General features: G+C 41.9%; 1 protein-coding gene across 1 annotated transcript; it reads left to right on the forward strand.

Annotated features, from left to right (window-relative positions):
* The first annotated feature begins 1983 nt into the window (after window positions 1-1983).
* Window positions 1984-25335, forward strand: RTRAF (RNA transcription, translation and transport factor). Its single transcript, XM_060753268.2, has 8 exons — window positions 1984-2150; window positions 4966-5093; window positions 8280-8379; window positions 10514-10600; window positions 11547-11635; window positions 13988-14056; window positions 22423-22471; window positions 24998-25335. Exons 1-8 carry the CDS (start codon window positions 2090-2092, stop codon window positions 25150-25152), a joined length of 738 nt encoding a protein of 245 aa, XP_060609251.1. The 5' UTR covers window positions 1984-2089; the 3' UTR covers window positions 25153-25335.
* The last annotated feature ends 473 nt before the right edge of the window (window positions 25336-25808 follow it).

The raw sequence follows: 25808 nt of genomic DNA on the forward strand, positions 1-25808 counted from the left end.
CTGTGTGGGAGGTTTGGCCCCATTCTATCGTTGGTGGGATTTGGAATGCTCTGTGATTGTAGGTGAACTACAAATCCCAGCAACTACAACTCCCCAATGTCAAGACTCTATTTTCCCCAAACTCCACCAGTGTTCACATTTGGGCATATTGAGTATTTGTGTAGAGTTTGGTCCAGATCCATCATTGTTTGAGTCCACAGTGATCTGTGGAGGTAGGTGAACTACAACTCCAAAACCAAAGGACACTGCCCACCAAACTATTCCAGTATATTTTCTGTTGGTCATGGGAGAACTGTGTGCCAAGTTTGGTTCAATTCCATCGAGACTGGACATTGCTCTCCTCCCAAGAAGGAAGCGTCTCCTGATTTCCTGGCCACAGTCTGCATCTGCAGTCATCTTTGCGCCTAGAAATACAAAGTCTGTCCCGGCCTCCACGTTTTCTCCCTCTATTTTCCAGTTGTCAATCATTCTTGTTGCCATAATCTTGGTTTTTTTGATGTTTAGCTGCAACCCGGCTTTTGCGCTTTCTTCTTTCACCTTGATTAGCAGGCTCCTCAGCTCCTCCTCGCTTTCGGCCATCAGAGTGGTGTCATCTGCATATCTGAGGTTGTTAATGTTTCTTCCAGCAATTTCCACCCCAGCTTTGCATTCGTCAAGCCCCGCACATCCTCGCATGATGTGTTCTGCATACAAGTTAAAAAGGTTGGGTGAGAGGACGCAGCCTTGCCGTACGCCTTTCCCAATCTTGAACCAGTCTCCTGTTCCGTGGTCAGTTCTGACTGTTGCTCCTTGGTCCTCAGGAGAGAGGGAAGGGGGCTTGGGATGCCCATCCCACCAAGAACTTGCCACAGTTTATGATTATCCACACAGTCAAAGGCTTTAGAACAGTCAATGAAGCAGAAGTAGATGTTTTTCTGAAACTCCCTGCCTTTCTCCATTCTCCAGCATCCGGATATTGGCAATCTGGTCTCTCGTTCCTCTGCCTTTTCTAAACCCAGCTTGAACATCTGGCCACTCTCTCTCCATTAAGCTGTATTCTCAAGTATTTAAGCATGGCTATGATGTACTCTTATCAATGTCCCCTACTCCAAGGTGTGCCTGCTGCCCAACATCCAAGTGTGGCCCAAAAGGCAAAGGCTACAAAGAGGGAAGGATACACAATAGAAGGAGAGGCCTACTGGCAAGCCCAGTCCCTTCTTGTTTTGATTTATGCATTGGTTTCTATGGAAATCCTTAACTTCCGCCCTGGAAAAAAAATCCTCCCGCCTTCTCTTACCTCCTGCTATTCCAATTCGCCAGTCGACCTGTCACTCAACCGTTCCGGACCGCCTCCTACTTTTCCTTCTCCGACTCACCTGACATTCTCCCACGCTTCCGAGCAACGGCCCGCCTCCTTCGTGTTTCTAATCTAGCCCAGTACCTATTATGAACTCCCATTCGTCGCTGGGCCTGTCTATCTTCTTAGAGTCCCGCCTAGTTATCAAAGTCGAGAGCCCATTGGTCAACTCACCTGACATTCTCCCACGCTTCCCAGCAACGGCCCGCCTCCTTCGTGCTTCCAATGTAGCCCAGTACCTATTATGGACTTCCATTCGTCGCTGGGCCTGTCTATCTTCTTGGAGTCCCGCCTAGTTATCTAAGTCGAGAGCCATTGGTCGACTCACCTGACATTCTCCCACGCTTCCCAGCAACGGCCCGCCTCCTTCGTGCTTCCAATCTAGCCCAGTACCTATTATAGACTTCCATTCGTCGCTGGGCCTGTCTATCTTCCTTGAGTCCCGCCTTCGACTCTTTTTTCGGCCTACCCTAGATTTCCAAACTTGAACTCCCATTGGTTAAGACAGCTGACAGTCGACACGACGCCCCACCTCCTCCATCTCCCACCCAACCAAAGCGTCTATAAGTTCTCAACTCGAGCGCCTATTGGACGCGTTGCCTGCCAATGTTATATGGACGTCCCGCCTTCCAGGCTGGGTTGCGCATGCGCGCTCTGCCCCGTGTGGTCTCTTTCGTGGCTGAGGCGCGGCGGCGGCGGCGTCGACCAGGCCGAGCGGAGTGCCCTGCGGAGTACGGCCCCGCCACCGCCGTCATGTTCCGACGGAAGCTGTCGGCGCTGGACTACCACAACCCGGCTGGGTTTAACTGCCGAGGTGAGGCCTAGAAGAGCGGGCAGTGCGACTAGGCCGCGGCCTGGCTGTCGGCTCAGCACTGCGCATGCGCCAACTTTTAGCCCCGCCCCCTGCTCATTCCCTCCTCCCCCTCCCTATCAGAAGGAAATGTTAGAAGGGAATTACCTTGGGTGCATCTATACTATGGAATTAATGCTAATTCTCAATGCTAATTCTCAATGCCATGGGGATCCTGGCAGTTGTAGTTTGCCTTAGTATTCTGGGTGATATGGCTGTGTGGAAGGACTCTTAACACAATATGCCCTCTCTAGGCGCTTTCTAGGCCCTCCAGTGTGACTCTGTGGTATTCTTGGACCATTAAAGCTTATTTCCCAAGTCTTCCTCCTTCATCTGTCCTCTTGCATTTATTTATTTACGACATTTATATCCTGCCCTTCTCAGCCCGAAGGGGACTCAGGGCGGCTTACATAAATTGGCATTATTCCATGCCCAGACAACCAACAATTAAAAGCAATGAAACAACAATTTAAAACAACATTAACAAACATATGTAAATATTAGATGACTATTGTGCATAGATCCAAAGCCATATAATCAAATAATCATATTCATAGTATTGTTGAAGGCTTTCATGGCTGGAATCACTAGGTTCTTGTGGGTTTTTTCGAGCTATAGGGACATGTTCTAGAGGCATTTCTCCTGACGTTTCGCCTGCATCTATGGCAAGCATCCTCAGAGGTAGTGAGGTCTGTTGGAAATAGGACAATGGGTTTATATATCTGTGGAATGGCTGGGGTGGAGCAAAGAGCTCTTCTCTGCTGGAGCTAGGTGTGAATGTTTCTACTGACCATCTTCATTAGCATTTGAAGGCCTGGCTGAGCCTAGGAAAATCTTTTGTTGAGAGGTGTTAAGATGTGCCTAGTTGTTTCCTCTCTGCTGTTTTGCTGTTGTAATTTTAGAGTTTTTTTAATACTGGTAGCCAGATTTTGTTCATTTCCATGGTCTCTTCCTTTCTGTTGAAATTGTCCACATGCTTGTGGATTTCAATGGCTTCTCTGTGTAGCAACCACTATGTCTCTGTGTAACAACCACCATGTCAGACTACACAGGGAAGCCTCTGAGGATGCTTGCCATAGAGACAGGCGAAACGTCAGGAGAAATGCCTCTAGAATATGGCCCTATAGCCCGAAAAAACCCACAAGAACCTAATCATATTCATAAATCCAGAGGAATTCATAGGGAGGAGGGAGCGAGCTTGTTTTAATAATAATAATAATAATAATAAACACTTTATTTATACCCCACTACTATCTCCCCAAGGGACTCAGTGTGGCTTTTTTTTTTTTTGTCGTGTCGGGAGCAACTTGAGAAATTGCAAGTCGCTTCTGGTGTGAGAGAATAGGCCGTATGCAAGGACATTGCCCAGGGGACGCCCAGATGATTTTTGATGTGTTTATCATCCTTGTGGGAGGCTTCTCTCATGTCCCCGCATGGGGAGCTGGAGCTGATAGAGGGAGCTCATCCACCTCTCCCCGGATTCAAACCTGCGACCTGTCGGTCTTCAGTCCTGCTGGCACAGGGGTTTAACCCACTGCGCCAGCGGGGCTCGGTGCGGCTTACATGAGGTCAAGCCCACAGTACATCAATAAACAAAGGCAATAACAAAAACAATCAATACAAAACAATTAAAATAAATCTCATAAACAAAAAATAAACAGTAACAGTAACACATAAGCATTTAAAAACCTATGGCTGGGCCACGTGTAATAATTTAAAATTTAAAAAATAATGCTGGGCATGAACACAGTAGGATATAACTGGGATAGGGTTTTCAAAGAAAGATGAGATGATTTCTGCTGATGCGACTGGAGAAGACCAGAGACAGGGCCTTCTCAGGGGTGGCCCCTCGCGTGTGGAACTCTCTACCCGGTGGTATTAGATTGGCCCCCTCCCTCTTGTCCTTTAGAATAAAACTCAAAACCTGGTTATGGGAGGAAGCGTTTGAATAGCAGAGGCAGCAATTTAGAATAAGACCCAATTTGTATGAATGACAATGGACTGACCTGGACTATAATTTCAAACCTGTGTGATTTTAAACAATGTTTTACTAATTTTAAAGCATTAACAAATTATTTTAATTGCTTTGATAATTTATTCCTGTGGTTGGCATTGAATGAAAGCCTTTTGTGAAGCCGGCCTGAGTCCCCCTCCTGGGGTGAGAAGGACGGGATGCAAATATATGAAATAAATAAATAAAAATATGTGAACTGTATTCCTCCTCATTAGATATCATGACTAGAGCTGATGGGATTTGGGATACAGGAAGATCTGAAAGGCTGCAGTTTGTTCTGTGGGGTCAGGAGAGTCGGGCTTGAATTGATATACAAGGCTTGTGGATAGGATGTCTGAGGTTAATATGTCCTTTTTCTAACCTCAGAGCCACAATTGTTGTTGGGTTGCCTTTCTCATTATCCCCAGAGCACCAACCCTTATTTAAGACAATTATAGTTGGCCTTCTGTATCCATGGTTTCTCTCTCCATGGATTCAACTGCCCTTTGAAAGGAACCATAAGTCTGATGGTTGAGTTTGATAGCCCTGTATTAAGTTTGGCTATTATCCATGGAAAATCCAGGAACATCTGAATCGGGTCATGCCATAACTCGATACTGCGAATAATTGTTTTTCTTTTTGCATTCCTTTTTTTGCATGATTCAAGAGGACATATATTAGTGCGTTAATTTTACTTAGCTGTCCCATATCCTTAGATTTATTGAATAGACTTCAATGGCGTCTTTGTGACATGTATTCTTTTCCCCCCTCTTTTTTTCTTCACAGATGAAACAGAATTCCGGAATTTTATCGTTTGGCTCGAAGATCAGAAAATCCGACACTACAAAATCGAAGACCGAGGGAATTTAAGAAACATTCACAATGCCACAGAATGGACAAAGTCTTTTGAAAAGGTACCATTGTTTGAAACCTTGTGTCCTGCTAGCAGAGTGATGTCAACATTTTTCAATTTATCAGTATTGATGGTGTAACTGAAAAAAACTGTTTTTAGATTATATTGTATTTGTTCAAATCTGAGACCCCATCGATTGTATAATGTGTCACAGCAAAACTTTTGGGATTGTGTGTATAGCAACAAAACAACCCTTTTCTATAGCAGAAGCACTCCCCCTCCGATTACGGAGCAGACAAATACAGCTTGTCAGTAGAAAAGTTTATACTGAAATAGTTACATATTAGGCCTGGGCAACCATGGAAAATTTTGTTTCTAAAATCGATTTGTTTTTTGGGGGGTTTTGCGTTTCGATTTTTAAAAGAATTCCGAAATTTTTCTTTTAAAAAGTTCGATATTTACGAAATTTCGTAAATGTTAAAAAAATTACAAAACAATAACGAATCGATTTCGAAACAATAACGAATCGATTCGTTGATGGCGGACGCGAACGCGCAATACGCTAAAAACCCTCCAAATGGGACAGGGGGAACTTCTGAAGCTTCCCTCTCCCTCTGTTGTTGACTGTTGGTGTGATATTATAATTTTTTTTCACTAATTAAACAAACAACAACTATAAAACTTGCCCCAGACATGCGGAAATAATAACGAAACGACTTCAAAACAATAACAAAACGAATACATAACGAATCCAAAACAATTACGAAACGAATTTAAAAATTCATTTCGTTTTTAAGTTGCTCCAGAATGGTTCGTTATCGCTTCATTATAAAAAAAAAATAAAGAATTTTTAACGAATTACGAATTTACGAAACGAAACCGCCCAGCCCTATTAAATATGTGTAGCAGAAGATCTTGTCTCTTCTCTAGCCCTTCTTCCTGATATTCTCAGTTAGTTTATACCTTCTTCTTGGCAAAAGGCTCTCTCCGGTTTCCTTCACCAATCCTTCAATTTCTCTGCAGCTTCATCTTCCAACCGCACACATCACCAACAACATAGATGCTTGTGCTTCTTTAGGGCACTTACTGCTATTCCACCCTGGCTGTAGATTGCTCAGTGCTAGCCAGATGGTTTGACTCTTAATGTTTGTTGGCCCTGATCTTTATACTTACTTGTGGTCACTTAAGAAATGATATAATGTAAAAACTCTGAAATGACATACACTAGTTTTAATACCAACAATAACCAAAAAATACGTAAGACACACCCAAGATTCTGAGGCACATTCCATTTTTAGATATGTTTATATGAAGAAAAGGGAGCATCTTAGGGCCCTATAAAATCCAGATTATCTGCTTTGAACTGGATTATGTGGCAGTGTAGACTCATATAAATCCAGTTCAAAGCAGATAATGTGCATATCTACTTTAATAATCGCAAAAGGAAGAGGGGCCGACCAAGGGCAAGATGGATGGATGGCATCCTTGAAGTGACTGGACTGACCTTGAGGGAGCTGGGGGTGGTGACGGCCGACAGGGGGCTCTGGCGTGGGATGGTCCATGAGGTCACGAAGAGTCGGAGACGACTGAACGAATGAACAACAACAACACTTTAATAATCTAGATTATATGACAGTGTAGAAGGGGCCTTAGAATTGAAGAAACACAACATTGAAATCCACAAGCATGTGGACAATTTCAACAGAAAGGTGGAAACCATGAAAATGAACAAAATCTGGCTACCAGTATTAAAAAAACTCTAAAATTAGAACAGCACAACAACAGAGAGAAAACAAAGGACATCTAATCACCTCTCAACAAAAGATTGCTCCAGGCACTGCCAGGCAATCAAATGCTAATCAAGGTGGTCAGTTGAAACATTCACACCTAGCTCCAGCAGACAAGAGTCCTTCGTCCCACCCTGGTCATTCCACAGATATATAAACCCCTTTTTCGTAGTTCCAACAAACCTCACTACCTCTGAGGATGCTTGCCATAGATGCAGGCGAAACGTCAGGATAAATGCCTCTAGAACATGGCCATATAGCCCGGAAAAACCTACAACAACCCAAACACAACATTGTTTTGTGTGTGTGTAAAATACTGCTATTGCCTGCTTGCACTCATTCGGTTTGGAGCATCAGTGACAAAGGGATTTGGGACGTTAGTAACAAAGCAGCAAAGACCTGCCAGCCACCAACCTAGTTTTACTGCTAATAGCAAACATATTTTTAATGATAGTCTATGGGTTTATGAGCTTCCCTGAAACTTCTGGTTAGCCATTGTTAGAGATAAGGGAACTACACCGCCTTTTTACTGCAATATTTCATCCAGGTGAGAATCATAGAGTTGTAAGAGATCCCAAGAGACATTCAGCCTAACCCTGTTCTGTCAGGCAGGAGAACACAATCAAAGCCCTCCCAATAGAGGTCCAAGAGACATTCAACCCAACCCTGTTCTGTCAGGCAGGAGAACACAATCAAAGCCCTCCCAATAGATGTCCACTCAGCCTCTATTTTAAAACCTCCAGAGAAAGACACTCCAGATTCTCAGGCTGTCAAACAGGAGGTTCTCTTAATGTTAAGGTGTGGCATCTCTTTTCCTACAGTTTAATTCATTGCTCCATGACTTTGTTTCTTGAAAAGGAAAAATATAGCTTGCCACCTCCTCAATACAACATTACATCAATACAGTAGGAATTCCCCCGTGCATATTTTGGGTTTTTTACATGCCTCATAATGTACTGAACCTCACAGGATGGTAAAGACTTGGCTCCTTGAGCAGACATTTCCAAATACAGTGTAATAGACATAGGAAAATGGAATGGTTGAACGATGAGATTGGACAATGTTTTTAATAGGAGACCCTAATGTTCATGTTTTTATTGATTTTATTATCCGATTGTTTTTATTGTATTGAAATTGTATTTTATGGTCTTGGCACCAATTGTGAACCGCCCCAAGTCGCCTGCGGGCTGAGAGGGACGGTATATAAATATAGTAAATAAATCATTAATAAATAAACATTCACCCTAATTTTAATGATTAGGGTGTGCTTGGCATGAAAAGTATTGGACCAGATGCTACAATAGTCAGTTTTCTTTCTGTTTCTTCTTGAGCCCAGGTTTTGAAAATTCCCTAGTGCTGGCCTACACATCAAATGCCATTTGCTTTCTGTTATGCAAGATCTCTAGCCTATGCTAACTTCATGTTTGTCCTTCCATATTCTTGTTTTATATTTTTAACAGTACCTTAAAGATGTGAATTGTCCTTTTACTGTACAAGAACGGCAGGAAACCATTGATTGGCTTCTGGGATTAGCGGTCCGGCTTGAGTACGGAGACAATGGTAGGTTTTCCCTACTCTCTCAATCTTAAAAGGAGATTGATTACATCATTCGATCTAATTTTTATTTTCAAACTGAAACAAATACCAGTAAGAATTGCAATTGTTAACATTATATTTTACTTTTATTGCTCTGTTAGCATTCATTATATTTGTATCACATTTTTATTCCAAAATTGGGACTTGAGGAAGCTTACAATTCAAAGTACTGGCTTTAGCCTATAAAACCCTAAATGGTTCTGGGCCAGCTTACCTGTCTGATTGTGTCTCCCTCTATGAACTAGCTCCCTCTATGAACCCTGCTCTTGCGGGGTTGGTGCGGTTGGTGGGGATGAGAGACAGGACCTTCTCAGTGGTGGCTCCTTGATTCTGGAACTCTCTCCCCAATGATATTAGATCAGTGCCCTCTCTCCTGGCCTATAGAAAGAAAACAAAGATGTGGTTGTGGGACCAGGCTTTTGACCAGTAATGAAAAGAATAATCAGGAAATGCGTGCTGTGACAGTCAGAATGTCCACAGTGTACGATTTTTGGATCATGTAATTTTAATATTTATATTAGGATGTTTTTAATGCTTTTTCTTAGTGTTTACATTTGCATATGCCTATGTTTAATGATTTAAATGATTTTAATTTATAGTTATATGTCAGTGTTTAGGTATTGTGATTGTATTTTATTATATTTATGTTGGCATTGAATTCTTGCCATTAATATGTTGTAAACTGCCTTGAGTCCCTCCAGGAATGAGAAAGGCGGTATATAAATATACTAAACTAGCTGTCCCCTGCCACGTGTTGCTGTGACCCAGTCTGTGTATGTGTGTTTTGTGTGTATATATATTTGTGCATATGTGTATATATGTGGTTTTGCGCATGTGTTGTAATGTATTTTTTATTTTTTGGCTTTTTAAGTCTCTTCCATTGTGTTTTTCAGTGTTTTTATGAGTGATGGTCACTCGTTGGCCTGACGGGTGTATTGTGTCCAAATTTGGTGTCAATTCGCCCAGTGGTTTTTGAGTTATGTTAATCCCACAAATGAACATTACATTTTTATTTATATAGACTAGCCATCCCCTGCCACATGTTGCTGTGGCCCAGTCTGTGTATATGTGCTTTGTTTGTATATATTTGTGTATATGTGTATATACGTGTGTTTGCGTATGCATTGTAATGTATTTTTTTATTTTTGGGCTTTTAAAGCTTCTTCTGCAGTGTTTTTCTGTGTTTTTATGAGTGATGGTCACTCGTTGCCCTGATAGGTGTCTTGTGTCCAAATTTGGTATCAATTCACCCAGTGGTTTTTGAGCTATGTTAATCCCACAAACAAACATTGCATTTTTATTTATATAGATAAATAAATAAATAAATACAGTACATTTTAAAACATGAAAAACCTGAACTTTAGATTGAGGTTATAAACTATAGACAACATTTAAATGATATAAAACTCTACACTTTAAAAAACCCAAAAGTGAAATCAAACCATTGGAAACCTCACTAAGTCTTTTAGTTGTTGGTTCTTGGTGATTTTAATTGGAACTACAAGTATATTTCTGAAAGCTAGTTTTTTTTAAGTTAAATGAAACTATTCTTGGAGATCTGTTATTTCTACACGTAGCCAGACTTTTAGTGCAACCTCACCGTTTTTGCAACGGCGCAGAGAATGTAAAAAGCTTGTATTTTCAATTAAAACACATTCTGTAATGGTGCATTTTGCAGACAGTTTCAGTAAGAACAGGGATGGGATCTTGAGCAGGCTGATTTGTAAGCCAGTCACTGAAGGAAGTGAGTTTTAGGGATTTTAATTCAAGGCTTTGCCCACAAATTGCTGCAAAACTGGCCTAGCACTCCGTTATTATTTAAACTACTTAGGCATCCAGATCTGGGAACTGAGTATAGTGTCAGCTGCTACTTAGGCCTAATTATTATTATTAGTGATTCACAAGCATCCACAATGAAGTCTCTGGACAATTTGGGCAGCTGCTTCAGTTTTGTGTGTGTACACACTGTTCTCATGGATGAGGATAATGCCTTGGTGCTTGTTCCCTTTGTCGCCCTGTAGCTTTCTTTCATTTTCAGTGTGTTCTTTATTCTCTGGCCCGTTCTGTTCATAGACTGGAATGGTTTTTGTTTCAACAGCTGACAAATATAAGGACTCCACGCCTGAAGGGAATAAAAATGCAGACAATGCAGCCAAGAATGCAGAACCTCTGATAAACCTGGATGGTGAGCCTGACTTTCTTTCTTCTCGCGGTAGAGCAGAGGTTTGAAACCTTGGTCCCTTGAGAATGTTTTAGAGTTATTTTATTTATCGTGTCAGGAGCAGGCTGAACAGTTGCAATGCATTTTTTAACAAATAAACAAACAAACAGAACACAAAGTTTGCAAGCTTGGTAGTTGATTAAATGTCCTTTGGCCAGTAGCTGGCCACTTGGAGTGCCTCTGGTGTTGCCGCAAGAAGGTTCTCCATTGTGCAGGTTGCATTGCAGCAGGTGGTCAGTGGTTTGCTCTTCTCCACACTCGCATGTCGTGGGTTCCACTTTGTGGCTCCATTTCTTAAGGTTGGCTCTGCATCTCGTGGTGCCAGAGCGCAGTCTGTTCTGCACCTTCCAAGTCGCCCAGTCTTCTGTGTGCCCAGGAGGAGTCCCTCATTTGGTATCAGCCATTGGTTGAGGTTCTGGGTTTGAGCCTGCCACTTTTGGACTCCCGCTTGCTGAGGTGTTCCAGCGAGTGTCTCTGTAGATCTTAGAAAACTATGTCTAGATTTAAGTCGTTGACGTGCTGGCTGATACCCAAACAAGGGATGGGCTGGAGATGTCACTGCCTTGGTCCTTTCACTATTGGCTGCTACTTCCCGGCAGATGTCAGGTGGTGCAATACCAGGTAAACAGTGTAATTTCTCCAGTGGTGTAAGGTGCAGACACCCCGTGATAATGTGGCATATCTCATTAAGAGCTACATCCACTGTTTTAGCATTTTGGAGTATGACTCCAGCAATATACTATTGTCTGCCATATTATCTTGACCTCCTTGGAACTGATGCCTTGAACACCTTAAAAGGCCAGGGGTTGTCCAATCGTTCTATAAAACAGTGACATCTGGTTTAAGTGAGCATGATGAGAAGTTCAGGCTGTTCCCCTTGCAACCAATGTGCTGATGTCCTTTTTTGCAGTGAACAACCCTGACTTTAAGGCGGGGGTCATGGCACTGGCGAACCTCCTTCAGATTCAGCGTCATGATGACTATTTGGTGATGCTCAAGGTGAGCTTATTATTGACCATTCTACTTTCTTTGAAAATGCTTGCTGTGCTAATTTTAAAGAGATTTTTGAGGAAGTAGGAGGTTTATCTACACCAGGCATGGGCAAACTTGGGCCCTCCAGGTGTTTTGTTATGTTATTTTATTTTACTGTGTATGATTTTGCTTTATAGTCTTTGTACTCATATGTTGTATGTATTTTACTGTGTTGTTATTGTGTTTTGGTTTTACCTAATAATAATAATAATAATAAAACTTTATTTGTACCCCGCTACCATCTCCCCAAGGGACTAATAATAATAATAATAATAATAATAATACTTTATTTGTACCCCGCTACCATCTCCCCAAGGGACTAATAATAATAATAATACTTTATTTGTACCCCGCTACCATCTCCCCAAGGGACTCAGTGCGGCTTACATGAGGCCGAGCCCACAATACATCAGCAAAAGCAACAACAACAGCAATACAAAACAATAAAATGAAACTCAAACAAAAAACAAGCAGTAAACATTAACAATAGCACAACAACGCTTAAAAACCTATGGCTGGGCCAAATGTAATAATTAAATTTTTAAAAAAATGGTGCTGAGCATGACCAGGTGAAATATATAACTAGGATAGAATTTCGGAGAGAAAAGGGGTGTGCAGACAATCCTAGATCATTGATAAAGTGCATTTAGGGACATATTTCTGGGAGTTTCCTTATTCTGGGAAGGCACACTGGAACAACCATGTTTTCAGGCTCCCCCTAAAGACTGCCAGAGTTGAGGCATGCCTGATGTCCTTGGGGAGTGAGTTCCAGAGTCGTGGGGCCACCACCGAAAAAGCCCTCTCCCTCGTCCCCACCAATCGCGCTTATTGTAATATGCTGTTGGGCTTGGCCTCATGTAAGCCGCCCCGAGTCCCCATTGGGGAGATGGTGGTGGGGTATTAAATAAAGATTATTATTATTATTATTATTATTATTACTACTTTGGACTTCAACACAATGGCTGTTAGGAATTGTGGAAGTTGAAGTCCAAAACACCTGGAGGGTCAAAGTTTGCCTATCCCAGATCTATACTATCGAATGGCCTTTGGCAGGGTCCCCCATACTAGTCAAATGTAGGTTAGACAAAACTGCCAGATATACTACTTACTACACACACATATAAACTCAATTTTCCTAGTTTCGGACAGACCTCACAACCTCTGAGGATGCCTGCCATAAATGCAGGCGAAACATCAGGAGATGATGCTTCTAGAACATGGCCAGATAGCCTGAAGAATCTACAACAACCCTGTTCTGGGTTTGACTTGAAAGAGCATTGTTTTTGACTAATGTAAACAGAGATCACTTCCTTTAGAGTTCATCCAGTTTCTGGTCAGCAAATGTTGGCAGATGTAAACATTTCTCTTATCACTGTCACAGTTCTTATCACAGTTTATCATTTCAGTTCTCATTAGCAACTTTTCGTTACACTCCTGCAAGCAGGCAGTAAATGATTTTGTCATTGCAGGCCTTAATCTTTTAGAGTGGTGTCTCCCAAATTATTAACCCCATCCATTCATCTTTCATTCAGCCCCATTCATACCCACACATATCGAATCCACATTTATCAAATCTCCACATCAGATTTCTTGTGACACTTGATGTGATAAGACAAAAGATTATTGATACAAGTCTGAAGTTAGGATAGAGTTCCATTAATGTCTAAGTACAGACCAGTCCAAATTGTGGGATTTATATCATGGGCGCTAGATTGTAAACAAACGATCTTCCTCCTTTTCCTATGAAATACATCTGCTGGTGACACTTCCTAATTTGTCATTTATTTATTTATTTACAGCATTTATATTCCGCCCTTCTCACCCTGCAGGGGACTCAGGGCGGACTACAATGTACACATATATGGCAAACATTCAATGCCAAAGACACACAACAGATATAGACAGACAGTCAGAGGCTATTTAACTTTTCTGGCCGCCAGGGGAGCTGTTGCTTTCATCGTCCATCTGCAACACTGATGAAGTACTTCTGCATTCCCCGCATGCTTTGCTGGATTCTTTTTTATGGCCTCGTAAATTAGTTAAATTAGCCTCCCCACACATAGGTGGTACCTAATTTTCCTACTTGACTGGTGCAACTGTGTTTCAGGTTGCAAAGATTGACAAGAAGCTACACAATTGGTCGGAAGCTCACTCCGACCCTAGCTGGCTTTGAACTCATGAACTTTCGGTCAGAAGTGATCTTAATGCAGCTGACACTCAGACAGCTGCGCCACAGTCCCGGTGCTAAATGTCGCACCCGTTCCTGAAAGAGTTTGTGTCTTGTTTCATTCAAAATAAGCTGTTGTTTCTTTTTCCCAGGCAATTCGTATCTTGGTCCAAGAGCGCCTGAGTCAGGATGCCGTTGCAAAGGCAAATCAGTCCAAAGAGGTAGGTGAATGATTTATTCCCTTGGTTTTTTTCACTACAAATAAGATATGTGCAGTCTGCATAGGAATTCATTCATGTTTATATATATATATATATATATATATATATATATATATAAGGCCTGGGCGGTTTCGTTTCGTTAATTCGTAATTCGTTAATTTTTTCAATTTTTTTCAATTACAAAACGATAACGAACCATTCTGGAGCAATTATTTAAAAAAACGAATTTTTAAATACGTTTTGTAAATGCTTCGTATTTCGTTATTGTGTTCGTTTCGTTATTATTTTGAGGTCGTTTCATTATTATTTCCGCATGTCTGGGCCAGTTTTATGGTTTAATTAGTGAAAAAAAATTATAATATCACACCAACAGTCAACAACAGAGGGAGAGGGAAGCTTCAGAAGTTTTTGGAGGTTTTTTAGCGTATTTCGCGGTCGCGTCCGCCATTAATGAATCGATTCGTTATTGTTTTGGAAATCGATTCGTTAATTTTTTACCATTTACGAAATTTCGTAAATATCGAACTTTTTTAAGGGAAAATTTTGTAATTATTTTAAATATCGAAACAAAAAAACCCCCCAAATACAAATTGATTTTAGAAACAAATTTTTCCGTTGTTACCCAGGCCTAATGTTCTCCACTCAAAAAACCCCACAAAAACAAAAAGCAGAAAGGACTTCTGAACTGCATGTCCACAAAGGAGAAACTGCATGTCTACAAAGAGACCCATGGCCACGCCCCCTACTTATCGTGGGGAAACATCCAGCCGTGAAAGCTTGAGGAGCCAGGCGTGCGTGCATTCCCCCGTTGTTACCCAGGCCTTATATATATAGATAATCTGGCCCTCCAACATTTTGAGGGACTGTGACCTGGCCCAGTGTGTTTATAATAATATAATAATAATACAACATTATTTATACCCTGCCACCATCTCCTCAAGGGGACTCGGGGCGGCTTACATGAGGCCAAGCCTAACAACACATCAATAAAAACAAAGCAGCAAGCAAATAAAACAGTACAATTAATATAACTCACATATAAGCAATAACACAAAATTTAAAACCTTATGGACGGGCCAGATGTAATAAATTAAATTTTTCAAAATAAACACTGGGCGTGAACAGAGGTAGGATGTATCTAAGCAGGAGGGTTTTAAAAGATACTGTAGGGAGACCAACCCAACGGGTAGTTAAAGTGCTTCTGAGGACAATTGCAGAGAATTAATCAGAACAGGGCATTGTTTCCTTTATTCAGAGAAGGCACCCTGGAACAGCCACGTTTTCAGGCTCTCCTAAAGATTGCCAATGTGGGGGCTTCTCTGATATCTTTGGGGAGTGAGTTCCAGAGTCAGGGTGCCACCATAGAGAAGGCCCTCTCCCTTGTCCCCACCAATCGCACCTGCGAAGGAGGCGGGAGAGAGAGCCAGGGCCTCTCCAGATGATCGAAGAGATTGCATGCGTTCGTAAACAGAAATGCAGTTTAAAACGTTTGAGGACCCCTGGTATAGACATACCCCTAGTTTCTGGAGCAGAAGAAGACAAGCCTGCTCCATCTTCAATATGATATCTTTTCAAATACATAGCATGGCTCTCATGTCCCCTCCTCTAGGCCTAAACATAGCCAGCTCTCTGTGTTGCAAAGCAAAGGTCTTCTTTCAGAGGCAGTGACACTTTTGAACAGTTGATGTGAATGTGAACAGACCAGAAGGATCCTTAACCTGCTTTGGAGGAAACTGTGCCAATCTGTTTCCTGACGTGCTCCACAGATCTGACTAACTGAATGTTTACAGTTCTTTCAGTGAGCACACGAATCACATTACCTCCTGTATCATTGGAAATTGTAAAACAGGGGAGGAGCATTGAAGACAAGAATCCCCCCAGATGTAGAATCATAATTGGAAGATATTGCAAAGGCCATCCAACCCAATCTCTTCGGCCACACATAAAAATTAGGGCTGGGCAGTTTCGTTCGTTAATTTCGTAATTCGTTATTAATTCGTTATTTTTTTTAAAATAACGAAGCGATATTGAACCATTCAGGAGCAACTAAAAAACTAAACGAATTTTTCCAATTCGTTTCGTAATTGTTTCAAAATTGTTTCGTAATTGTTTCGAAATTGTTTCGTTTCTATTTCGTTATTATTTCCGTATGTCTGGTGCAAGTTTTATAGTCGTTGTTTGTTTTATCAGTGATAAAAAAAAATTATCACACCAACAGTCAACAACAGAGGGAGAGGGAAGCTTCAGATGTTCCCCCTGTCCCATTTGGAGGGTTTTTTAGCATATTGCGCAAGCGCGTCCGCCATTAACGAATCGATTCGTTATTGTTTCGAAATTGTTTCATAATTTCCGAAATTTCGTAAATATCGAACTTTTTAAAAGAAAAATTTCGGAATTCTTTTAAATAACGAAACGCAAAAACCCCCTAAAAACGGATCGAATTTAGAAACAAATTTTTCCGTGGTTGGACAGCCCTAATAAAAATGCATTTAATACAATCAAGGATGGTAAAAACATCAAATATCCTGGTGTCCCCTGGGCAACATCCTTGCAGACGGCCAATTCTCTCACACTAGAAGTAACTTGCAGTTTCTCAAGTCACTCCTGACATGGAATAAAAATGCAATCTGAATGGATAACTCTACTTAAAAAGCCTCCACCATGATCCAAGGCATCATATTCCACTACAGAACTATAATAATGATAATAATAATAACAACAACAACAACAACACTTTATTTATACTCAGGGCAGATCATAGTACACATACACGGCAAACATTCAATGCCGCTTTGTATAGACAATACACAGACAGACAAAACAGAAGGATGTGCCATGGAAGGTTGGGCTCGAGTCCAGGGGGTGCTGTTGCTCTTTCCTCTATGACGAAGAGCCGTCAGGACTTCCTCCTTCCTTTTGGTCACCCAGCATTGTCTGATCTTCTTTCTTTATGGCGTTGTAAAACACTTCCCCCGCTTTTAGCACTACCTAATTTCTCTAATTAAGGCTAAAGCTGTTTTCGAATTGCTTAGGTAAACAATTTTATTTATTTCACGTATTTCTACCCCGCCCTTCTCAACGCCTGAGGGAGGGACTCAGGGCAGCTTACAAAAGGCACAATTCGATGCCAATACAAACAATAAGAGAAAAACATATCAACCGCAATTATAAAACAATTAAAACCATCAATTACACAACACAATCAACAATAAGCTAGGCTGACAGTTGGCAGCTCACGTTAACCCGGGGCTTCGAACTTGCAACCTTTTGGTTGATAGGTCTTTTAATTGCTGATGATTTACCAGCTGTGCTAAACCCCCGGCCCAACTATTTGTACCCCTATGAAGTTCTACCTATTGTTTAGGTGGTATCTCTTTCCCTGCAACTGGAATCCATTACTTAGCAGGCAGTGCAAAGTGGGTCACATGCAGAAAGCATCTTCTGTTTCTTTAACATCTCGTGCCGGTATTGTCAGCGGAGGCCAGTGGATAATTTTCTCTCGGGCCTCTTCTAGGCAAAGCAGAGTCGAGAGCTGAGTGGCTGCTCTGCCCTGAGTTCACGTTGCCCATTAATCCTTCTTGTCGGTTTTCCTTGTGGCAGCTTGAATACTGTGCAAGAATAGCTACCGAGCACCACTCTTGTCATCTTCTTGAACCCAGTAGGCGGATGAGCCAGTGTATCAGCCCACAAAACCTTCCAACTTTAACCAGTACTGAGGAATTATGTGAATGAAAGGCACTTTGACGCATTTTCGTCTGCAAATAAAGATGGCCTTTCTAACAGCAGATGGATCTCTGATCCTGCTTGCCTACTCAATGGGGGCAAGTGTTCTTCCTCTTACAAGAGACTAACAGCAGCCAGTGACAGGTTCCTCTTAGTTTGCCCCTGTTTTGATAACACTGAAACATAATGGAGTCTCACTACCTATGAGAATGCCTGCCATAGATGCAGGCGAAACGTCAGGAGAGAATGCCTCTAGAACAATACACAAGCATGTGGACAATTTCAACAGAAAGGAGGAAACCATGAAAATAAACAAAATCTGGCTACCAGTATTAAAAAACTCTAAAATTGCAAAAACACAATAACAGAGAGGAAGCAGGCAGGGACATCTAATTATCTCTCAACAAAAGTTTGCCCCAGGCACAGTCAGCCCATTGTATGCTAATCAAGGTGGTCAGTTGAAACATTCACACCTAGCTCCAGCAGAGAAGAATCCTTTGTCTCACCCTGGTCATTCCATAGATATATAAACCCTTTTGCCTAGTTCCAACAGACCTCACTACCTCTGAGGATACTTGCCATAGATGCAGGCGAAATATCAGGAGAGAATGCCTCTAGACCAGGGGTCCTCAAACTAAGGCCCGGGGGCCGAATGCAGCCCTCCAAGGTCATTTACCCGGCCCTCGCTCAGGGTCAAACTAAGTCTGATATGACTTGAAAGCACACAACAACAACAACAACAACAACAATTCTATCTCATCAGCCAAAAGTAGGTCCACACTTCCCATTGAAATACTAATAATTTTATATTTGTTGCAATTGTTCTTAATTTTAATTATTGTATTGTTTTTAAGTGTGTTTGGCACTACAAATATGATATGTGCAGTGTGCATAGGAATTCATTCTTCTTCTTTTTTCAAATTATAATCCGGCCCTCCAACAGTTTGAGGGTCTGTAACCTGGCCCTCTGTTTGAAAAGTTTGAGGACCCCTGCTCTAGACCATGGCCATATAGCCCGAAAAAACCTACAACAACCCAGAAAAGCCTTCAGTTTTGTCTGTCTCCATAGAGTTGAAAGTGACCACAAGAGCTATCCAGTCCAACCCCATCTGCCATGCAGGAACACTCAATCAAACCATTCCCAACAGATGGCCATTTAGTCTCACCTATTTATTTATTTATTTATCACGTAAGAAGTGAGTTGAGGGTACAGTTAAAATACATATAAAACACAAACAAAGTTTTCAGAAACATAGTATTATGCTAAATGTCCTTTGACACGTGGAGTGCCTCTGGTGTCGCTGTGAGAAGGTCCTCCATTGTGCATGTCGCAGGGCTCAGACCGCATTGTAGTGAGTGGTCTGTGGTTTGCTCTCATCCACACTCTCATGTCATGGACTCCACTTCTTAAGGTTAGCTCTGCCTCCCCCATAACCTTTGTTGGATGGCAAATGCCCAAAAAGGGATTAGATTAAATGCCCCACTGCTTCCATTTCCATGTGGGCAGTCTGCAAAGTTCTGCCAAGGATAACTATCAGCCATTGCAGAGAATGATCCCATAATGGGCCAATTATTGTCATTCCTTTTTCCGGAGGATTTGCAGAACTGGCAGAGGCTCCTCTTGAGTTAGAGGGAGCTTTGGACATCTGGCGAACATCTTGCCAGCCTTTCCTGGCCTCCTCTGAACTTTCCCGCAGAACAGAAGAGTCCTTCCAGCTCTCTCAACATCACCGACATAACCGCTGCCCTAAAAGAGCTCTAGCAACCTCCTCAAAGAGATCTCACCATTTTTCTTGCACCGAGATTCACTTACATAAGAAAAGAAACAGCAGGCGTTTCTCTGGCTGCTTCATGTCTTGCCCTCCTTTTGCGTCAACAAGGATCTGTCACTCTTTTGAGCTGTGTGTGCTCCCCAAGGGCTTGGAAGAGAGGCCGAGTCCTTTTCACTCTGACAATATTTTGAGCAAAGTACTTTGGGGGGAAAAAGAGTGACTTCTACACTTATTGATACCTTTATACCACAATGCAAAATAAAGACAGCCCAGCCTTGCCAGAAAAGTGAGAGAATTGTGTGAAGACAAGCCAGTCAAGCGGATAATCAATCTCCAAATCCTTCTAAAATCCTACTTATATTTTGTTTAGGTGCAAGTTTTTGCAGACTGAGGATGTAACTGAGTGATCATTGACATATTTTTGAACTCCCAGGTTCAATCATCACTGTCTTTAATTACCCGTAAGGAGCACCCAGTGGCGCAGTGGGTTAAACCCCTTTCTTTCTTTCTTTTTTGTCATGTCAGGAGAGACTTTAGAAACTGCAAGTTGCTTCTGGTGTGAGAGAATTGGCCGTCTGCAAGGACATTGCTCAGGGGACGCCCTGATGTTTTGACGTTTTATCATCATTGTGGGAGGCTTCTCTCGTGTCCCCGCATGAGGAGCTGGAGCTGATAGAGGGAGCTCATCCGTGCTCTCGTGGATTTGAACCAGCAACCTGTCAGCACAGGAGTTTAACCCTCTGCGCCATCGGGGGCTCCCTTGTTAAATCCCTGTCCCGGCAGGACTGAAGACTGACAGGTCACAGGTTCGAATCCAGAGAGAGAACACGGATGAGCTCCCCCTATCAGATCCAGCTCCTCATGCAGGGAAATGAGAGAAGCCTCCCACAAGGATGATAGAACATCAAAACATCTGGGCGTCCCCTGGGCAATGTCCTTGCAGACGGCCAATTCTCTCACACCAGAAGCGACTTGCAGTTTCTCAAGTCACTCCTGACACAACCAAAAAAAAATTAATACCTGTAACAGGACCAGTTCCCAATTTATTACAATTTTACAATTTTTACTGCACTCACTCTCTTTATAGTCTGAGGATTTGTTTACACTTGGCTTTGCTAGGAATCTATTGGGAGCAAAGGCTTTATAGTACTAGATGAGGATGTCAATAGGGATTTGGGGAAGGAGAAAGGGAGGGCTTTGGTGAGGTTGGGTGGGATTGGGGGAATATGAGTTTTAAACACCATATTAGTGTATTTACTGAACCTCCAGTGGCACAGTGGGTTAAACCTCTGTGCCAGCAGGACTGAAGACTGACATGTCTCAGGTTCGAATCCGGGGAGAGGCGGATGAGCTCCCTCTTTCAGCTCCAGATCCCTCTATCAGCTCCAGCTCCTCACACGGGGACATGAGAGAAGCCTCCCACAAGGATGATAAAAACATCAAATCATCTGGGCATCCCCTGGCAACGTCCTTGCAAACTGCCAATTCTCTCACACCAGAAGCGACTTGCAGTTTCTCAAGTCGCTCCTGACACGACAAAAAAAAAAAAATCAAAATATCCAGGCATCCCCTGGGCAACATCCTTGCAGATGGCCAATTCTCTCACACCAGAAGCGACTTGCAGTTTCTCAAGTCACTCCTGACACGACAAAAAAAAAATTAATACCTGTAACAGGACCAGTTCCCAAATTATTACAATTTTACAATTTTTACTGCACTCACTCTCTTTAGAATCGGAGGATTTGCTCAGACTCAGCTTTGCTGGGAATCTATTGGAAGCAAAGTCTTTATAGGATGAGGATGTCAACAAGGATTTGGGGAAGGAGAAAGGGAGGGCTTTGGTGAGGTTGGGTGGAATTGGGGGAATATGAGTTTTAAAGACCCTATTAGTGTATTTATTGTATTTTAATTGTTTTTAACACACTGTTGTTTTTTAACTTTTGTATTGCACCTTTTAAATCTGTCTAATATGGAGTATTAGCCGCCTTGAATCCCCATGGGAAGAAAGGCAGGATATAAATATATTATTTTTATTTATTTATTTATTTATTTATTGGTGGTGGTGATCGGCACACTGGGTGCAGTGCCTAAAGACCTTGGCCTGCACTTAAAAACAATTGGTGCTGACAAAATTACCATCTGCCAGCTGCAAAAGGCCACCCTACTCACATCTGCACGCATTATCCGATACATCACACCGTCCAAGATATTTGGGAAGTGTCTGACGTGTGATCCAATACAACAAGCACCAATAGTGATCTTGTTTGCTATGTACCAATCTTGTTATGTATCAAATGATGATGATGTGTCTTCAGGAACATATTTATTTACTTATTTATTTGCGACATTTATATGCCACCCTTCTCACCCCAAAGGAGACTCAGAGCAGCTTACAAGTAACAAGTAAATACAATATATTATATTATTACCATAGCACAATATTAATATTATATATTACATTGTACTATAACATCATACTGTAATATTATTAGTAATATTACATTTAATATAAAATATATAATTATAATATCATGTTATTATTAGTAGTATTATATTGTATTACATTATGATATTATCAATATTATATGTATATACAATATATTATATTACATATAAGCGCAGTGCAGGAGACAAGATGGAACTGCCTTCCTGGCCCCTCTCTTCACTCTGATGTCATATTTGTTCCCTATGTATTCATGATATTTATTTGCAGCTTAATAAATAGGTTTTAAGGTACCTAGGACATGGTATATAGTATTTATTTTAAAAATATAAAACTGCGTTTAAAAATGAATATAAGTCAGTAAAATCAAGAGAGACTGTATCTTAGCAGTGACTTTGCAATGATGTGCTGCCTCTCCTTGTTTTTAGGGCTTGCCAGTCTCTTTAGACAAGCACATTCTTGGCTTTGACACAGGAGGTAAGGATCTCTCTTGCTTTATTGCACGCTCAGTGTGGCTTTTAAATTCTCCTCCTTTGTGTGCAATCCCCTCGACTTTCCTGCCAGGTTGTGTTGTGTATTAAAGAGAAGTTGGGGCTTGAGTGGCTGGGAGAAACCCTGCAATTTTGGCTGAGAGAAGAATGCCATGCTACCTTGAAGTAAGGTGTTCTTCTGTTCCTGTGTATGGCTTCTCACAGTGAAATCCCTGTTAGTGGTATTTGTAGTGGGCCTTCTTCTACCATGAGTAACTGAGGATAAGATCTGACTTCCTTCCCTTCCCTTCCCAGAATGCAATCCAAAGAGCTTCAAACCAGCATGGCCAGGGGATCCCGTAGCTTTCTCAAGCTCTATATTTTTGTCAGCTGCAGGAGGAATTACTGTACTTTAGCCATTATAACTTAATTGTGGGAGGATTGAGTTGGCCAGAACACCATTAGTATTTTGGTGATATGGAGCACATCCTTCATGTGTTGAAGCATCCCGGTATATTTTAGGGCGGAGGCTGTCTGACCACCGAGCCATTTCTAGTAGTCTTGAATTAGTTGGTAAACCATTCTGTATTTAGGTTCTTGTGGGTTCTTTCGGGCTCTAGGGCCATGTTCTAGAGGCATTCTCTCCTGACGTTTCGCCTGCATCTATGGCAAGCATCATCAGAGGTAGTGAGGTCTGTTGGAAAGAGGACAATGGGTTTATATATCTGTGGAATGGCTGGGGTGGGGCAAAGAGCTTTTCTCTGCTGGAGCTAGGTGTGAATGTTTCAACTGACCACCTTCATTAGCATTTGAAGGCATTTGAAAGTGGTCAGTTGAAACATTCACACCTAGCTCCAGCAGAGAAGAGCTCTTTGCCCCACCCCAGCCATTCCACAGATTTATAAACCCATTGTCCTATTTCCAACAGACCTCACTACCTCTGAGGATGCTTGCCATAGATGCAGGCAAAACGTCAGGAGAAATGCCTCTAGAACATGGCCATATAGCCCGAAAGAACCCACAAGAACCTAGTGATTCCAGCCATGAAAGCCTTCGCCAATACATTCTGTATTTGATGGCTTATGCAGTAGGTGCATAGACGTCTTCATTGGACTGACATCTAAGTCAAATACTGTCACATTTCAGTATATTTCTAAAATTAAGAGATAGTAAGTTATGTTTCAGGCAGAAATGGTAATCATTTGGCTGTTCAGACCACATTTCCCAGCATTTTTACCATTTGCTGTGCAGCCCAATAACACTTGTTATACTGACCCAAAAACTAATACTGGTTAAGCGACTCTTCTATGAAAATCCAAATGCTCCCAATTGTTTCTGGTAGTTCAATGTACACAAACTTTGATTAATAAACAAAATGATTAAAATTATTACAAAATACTACAGGCTATTGTTTTTAAAAATTACTACATAAAATTACTTTCAGGCTATGTGTATGTGGTTTATTTATTATTTGTTTACTGTACTTATACCCTGTCCTTCTCACCCCGGAAGGGGGACTCAGGGTGGCTTACAAACTATGGCAATAATTCAATGTTTGTATCAGGCATGGACAAACTTCGCCCCTCCTGGTGTTTTAGATTACAACTCCCACAATTCCTAACAGCTGGTAGGCTGTTAGGAATTGTGGTAGTTGCAATCCAAAACACCCAGAAGGTTGAACTTTGCTCATGCCTGGTTTATGTGAAACATAAATGAATTTTGTGTTTAGACTTGAGTCCCATCTCCAAGATGGGACTCATTATGTGTGTAAATGCAAATGCAGGTATTCCAAAATATCAGTCCTAAATTCAAAACAATTATGGTCGTAATCATTTTGGATAAGGAGTCCCCAACCTGTAGCTCTATATGAGGCATGGGGAAACTCTGGCCCTCCAGGAGTTTTGGACTTCAACTCCCACAATTCCTAACACCTAGAGCAGTGGTTCTCAACCTGGGGTCCCCAGATGTTTTTGGCCTTCAACTCCCAGAAATCCTAACAGCTGGTAAACTGGCTGGGATTTCTGGGAGTTGTAGGCCAAAAACATCTGGGGACCCCAGGTTGAGAACCACTGACCTAGAGGATAGAAGTTTGCCCGTGCCTGTTCTTTATAGTGTTTGGAGCTGGAAAGTGGTGGAGGACAATCCCAAAAAAGACTCTGCTGGTGCGGAAAGGTAGAGAGGCCAGTTTGGCCTTTCTTCCATCTTCTCAAACTTTGGTTTAATTTCACATGGTGCTTTGCTTGGGCTCGATATAGGGAAATGGCTAAACTCACTGGTGTATCAAAGCTTTCCAGATAAAGTGGGTTTCTCCAAAAACACTGAGCTTAGTTGCTTATCTCAGAAACCTGCCCTATTATTCATATGGAGTTGTGAATTAAACTTGAACTTGGTTTAATGTATTGTCGAAGGCTTTCATGGCCGGAATCACTGGGTTGTTGTGGGTTTTTTGGGCTGTATGGCATGCTCTAGAAGCATTCTCTCCTGACGTTGAACTTGGTTTCTTTTCCTCTTTCCCAATCTTCTTCCCGCCAAGACGCCGTCCTCAACGAAGCTGCTCAGATCCTCCGCCTTCTACATATAGAAGAGCTCCGCGAGCTGCAGACGAAGATCAACGAGGCCATTGTGGCCGTTCAGGCCATTATTGCCGACCCAAAAACTGATCACAGACTGGGCAAAGTCGGCAGATGAAGGAGGGAAGGCGCTTCCCGGCTCTTCTGTTGCTGGCACACAGCGTGGGGGACTCCTCTCCAAACCTAGCATGCGATTCAGAAAAGCGGCAGCTCCCATGTTTGGAAAGAAAACAAGGGCAGCTCCCAGCACATCCACTGAATATCATTTCCCTTTGCATAAATAAAGCTCGGATTAAGCAGATCCAAACTGTTGTTCTTTCAGCCAGAGGTTGCCAAGTACAATAGCTGTTCTCCGTTCGGAGCCCATGTGTTCAAAGAGCCTCTTGTAAACCTGTAGAAGCAGAGATTCCTGATTTTGTAATGCAAACATCCTCCCCACTCCCCAGGTTTACCTTCACCTCATCCATTTCGGATTTTAGACCTTGAAACATCTCTGGTGGGGTTTCAAAACAAAGCTTGAAACAGCCTAACAAAAAAAACAAGTCCAATTTGTGTTTATTTAATTCATGAAGTAGCTTAGGAAATAGGAAATGTTACAAGTGGGTATTGACAGTTGCGCTCACTTATGCAATCCCTGAAGGCCAAGGCGAAGGGATAAATTTGAACCACAATTTGTTCCAGCATATTTATATATATATATAAATACTAAAAAGACATGCACCGAGGCAGAAGCAACAGGAGGTGGGTACAGCATTTGAGTCTCCAAAAATAATC

Source organism: Anolis sagrei, chromosome 1, assembly GCF_037176765.1.
Source record: "Anolis sagrei isolate rAnoSag1 chromosome 1, rAnoSag1.mat, whole genome shotgun sequence".
NCBI classification, from domain to species: domain Eukaryota; kingdom Metazoa; phylum Chordata; class Lepidosauria; order Squamata; family Dactyloidae; genus Anolis; species Anolis sagrei.

What these genes read in the sequence shown, in the direction of transcription:
- RTRAF (XM_060753268.2), top strand. Translation starts at nt 2,090, where the DNA reads ATGTTCCGACGGAAGCTGTCGGCGCTGGACTACCACAACCCGGCTGGG. An exon ending in GGCTGGGTTTAACTGCCGAG is followed by an intron (nt 2,151 to 4,965) that starts GTGAGGCCTAGA and finishes TTTTCTTCACAG; the next exon opens with ATGAAACAGAATTCCGGAAT. An exon ending in AGGCAAATCAGTCCAAAGAG is followed by an intron (nt 14,057 to 22,422) that starts GTAGGTGAATGA and finishes CCTTGTTTTTAG; the next exon opens with GGCTTGCCAGTCTCTTTAGA.